Source organism: Amphimedon queenslandica, unplaced genomic scaffold (assembly GCF_000090795.2).
Source record: "Amphimedon queenslandica unplaced genomic scaffold, v1.1 AMPQUscaffold_6909_Cont21136, whole genome shotgun sequence".
In the NCBI taxonomy this organism is placed as follows: Eukaryota; Metazoa; Porifera; class Demospongiae; order Haplosclerida; family Niphatidae; genus Amphimedon; species Amphimedon queenslandica.
Genome location: NW_003552803.1, coordinates 1 through 1,968, shown reverse-complemented (window position 1 = coordinate 1,968; position 1,968 = coordinate 1). Strand labels below are relative to the sequence as shown.

Genomic DNA, 1,968 nt, shown 5'->3' with positions numbered 1-1,968 from the left:
AGACAAAACTGCAGCAGAAGAAATCAGGAGTCAATTCAGAGATGAAGGTTAGTAAATCTATACTAATCTCGCATAGCCAGACTCCTCCCCTTTAAGGGGAGGAGTCTGGCTACGTGAGACTAAATCTATACAGTCTGGTTGTCTAGCTGTCAAAAATGGTGGTGTTTAGATTATATTATTATTTAGCAGCTAGGCTACATAGCATGGATCAATACGTATGGAATATATAGACCCTATAGGGTGCTAATTTCTGCAAGTAATTACCGTATAGTGGTTTTATTTTGTTGGTATAAATTTTCACGAATCTACCTTCTGCAGCCATTTTTCCTAGTGTGCCACACCTCTTTTGTGGAAATTATTTTCGCGAATTTAATGAAAACGCGAAATTCACGAAATTTATTTCCAATGAAATATAACCCCTATACGGTATTGCATTATGATATCCACCCACACTCATGATTTGGACAGCAATGGAACAAGAGGCTTTTGTGGCTTCCAGAGTTTGCTTGAGTGGCAAACTGGTAATAAATGCCAGTAACGGTCAAGAATAAAGCCCAAAATGTCTCCTGAGAAAAATGCTTCATTGCCCTTGAAGTGACTTGTCCACAAAGGCTGCTTTTGACCTCCTATCTATTGGTTTTGCCATCCAGCAAGATAATTTTGAAATTTTTTCATTAAAAAATGCGGATAGGATACGAAAGATTACAAATAGTGTCTCATATACGGTTGTATATAATTGCTTCTAGAAGTTAGCGCCCTATAGGGTTTATACTTACTTAACTTCGCCCATTATTTTAAGATAACAGTTTGTGACCAATAATGACATTCATGACATAATTTTTGTTACACCTGTTAACATGACATGTATAGTAGCCAAGAAATGGGCAGGACTATAGATCTATAGATAGCAGTATGATATGTGCTAGTGGTGGGCAATTCTGGCATTACAAATAATAGACAACATAAAACAAATAATTAAAAATACCATTACAAATAATATTGAAAGAGGAGATGTTGATATTTACGTCTCCATTCTGGCCTTTTGACTTTGAGTGGTTTTCAATTGTGTGCATGCATACATGGAGTCAGATGTGCATAAGTATCATGCAATATGCATAGGTGTGAATGTGAGGGAAAGTGCTCATTGTCATGATTAGACTGTATGTGTATGTATTCTATAGAACATAATACAGGAGTGGCTATTGATATATTCAAGACTCATCATTCACTCCTCTCTCAGTCTCTCTCTGATCCTGTCAGTGTAGCTACTATGCTTCAAAGAGAGGGTGTCATAACAGGAAAAGTATTGGCTAGTGTAAAATCAGCTAGGTCCTCTGTTCCTAATCAACGTGAAGTCCTGTTAGCTGCCATTAGAGAAGTTATTCAAAACAAGTATAGTTTACTACAAACATTTGCTAGTGTGTTGTGCAAGTTCACTGGTAATGCGAAGCTAGGAACAGCTATACAAAGAGACTATGGTGAGTTAATCTAATGAATTATGAATAATTTTTCCTGATTTAGATAAGCAGATTTCTAATGATGAATTTGTTAATGTTACAATTGAAGAAGAAGGTATAAAATAACAATAATTATTGTGTTATTATAACAAATCTTTAGTTGAAATTCCTGTTCGAAAGAGTAAATCACGAGAATTTAGTTCAATAAGAACTTCACTTGGAAGGATGCTGTATAAAGTGCACAAAGCTATATTGAAGAAGCCTCCATTGATAGAGGACATTAAATTGCTAATTATGTCATGCAATTTTGATTTAAAGGCAAAGCTAAAAAATTGTTCAGACATATCTGATGTATTAGATGTAGTTAAAGGAGAGTGTTCATTGACTGATATTGAACTGTTAGAAACTGTAGTTGAAGAATTTGAAGTCACTGAAGCTAAGGAATACATTGAACAATACAAGACAACACTGGAGGAGTTCTGTAAATCAATTTCAATTGATCTTTGCTTGA

The 1,968-nt window shown here is 35.1% G+C and overlaps 1 protein-coding gene across 1 annotated transcript; it reads left to right on the top strand.

Moving 5' to 3' along the window:
- Window positions 1-15: 15 nt before the first annotated feature.
- Window positions 16-1,962, top strand: LOC109591902 (uncharacterized; the record flags this gene model as incomplete). The annotated part of the gene is made up of 4 exons (XM_020007503.1): window positions 16-47; window positions 1,182-1,478; window positions 1,522-1,572; window positions 1,618-1,962. Coding segments are annotated over exons 2-4 (604 nt in total), but the record flags the coding sequence as incomplete, so codon positions are not given.
- Window positions 1,963-1,968: the final 6 nt, after the last annotated feature.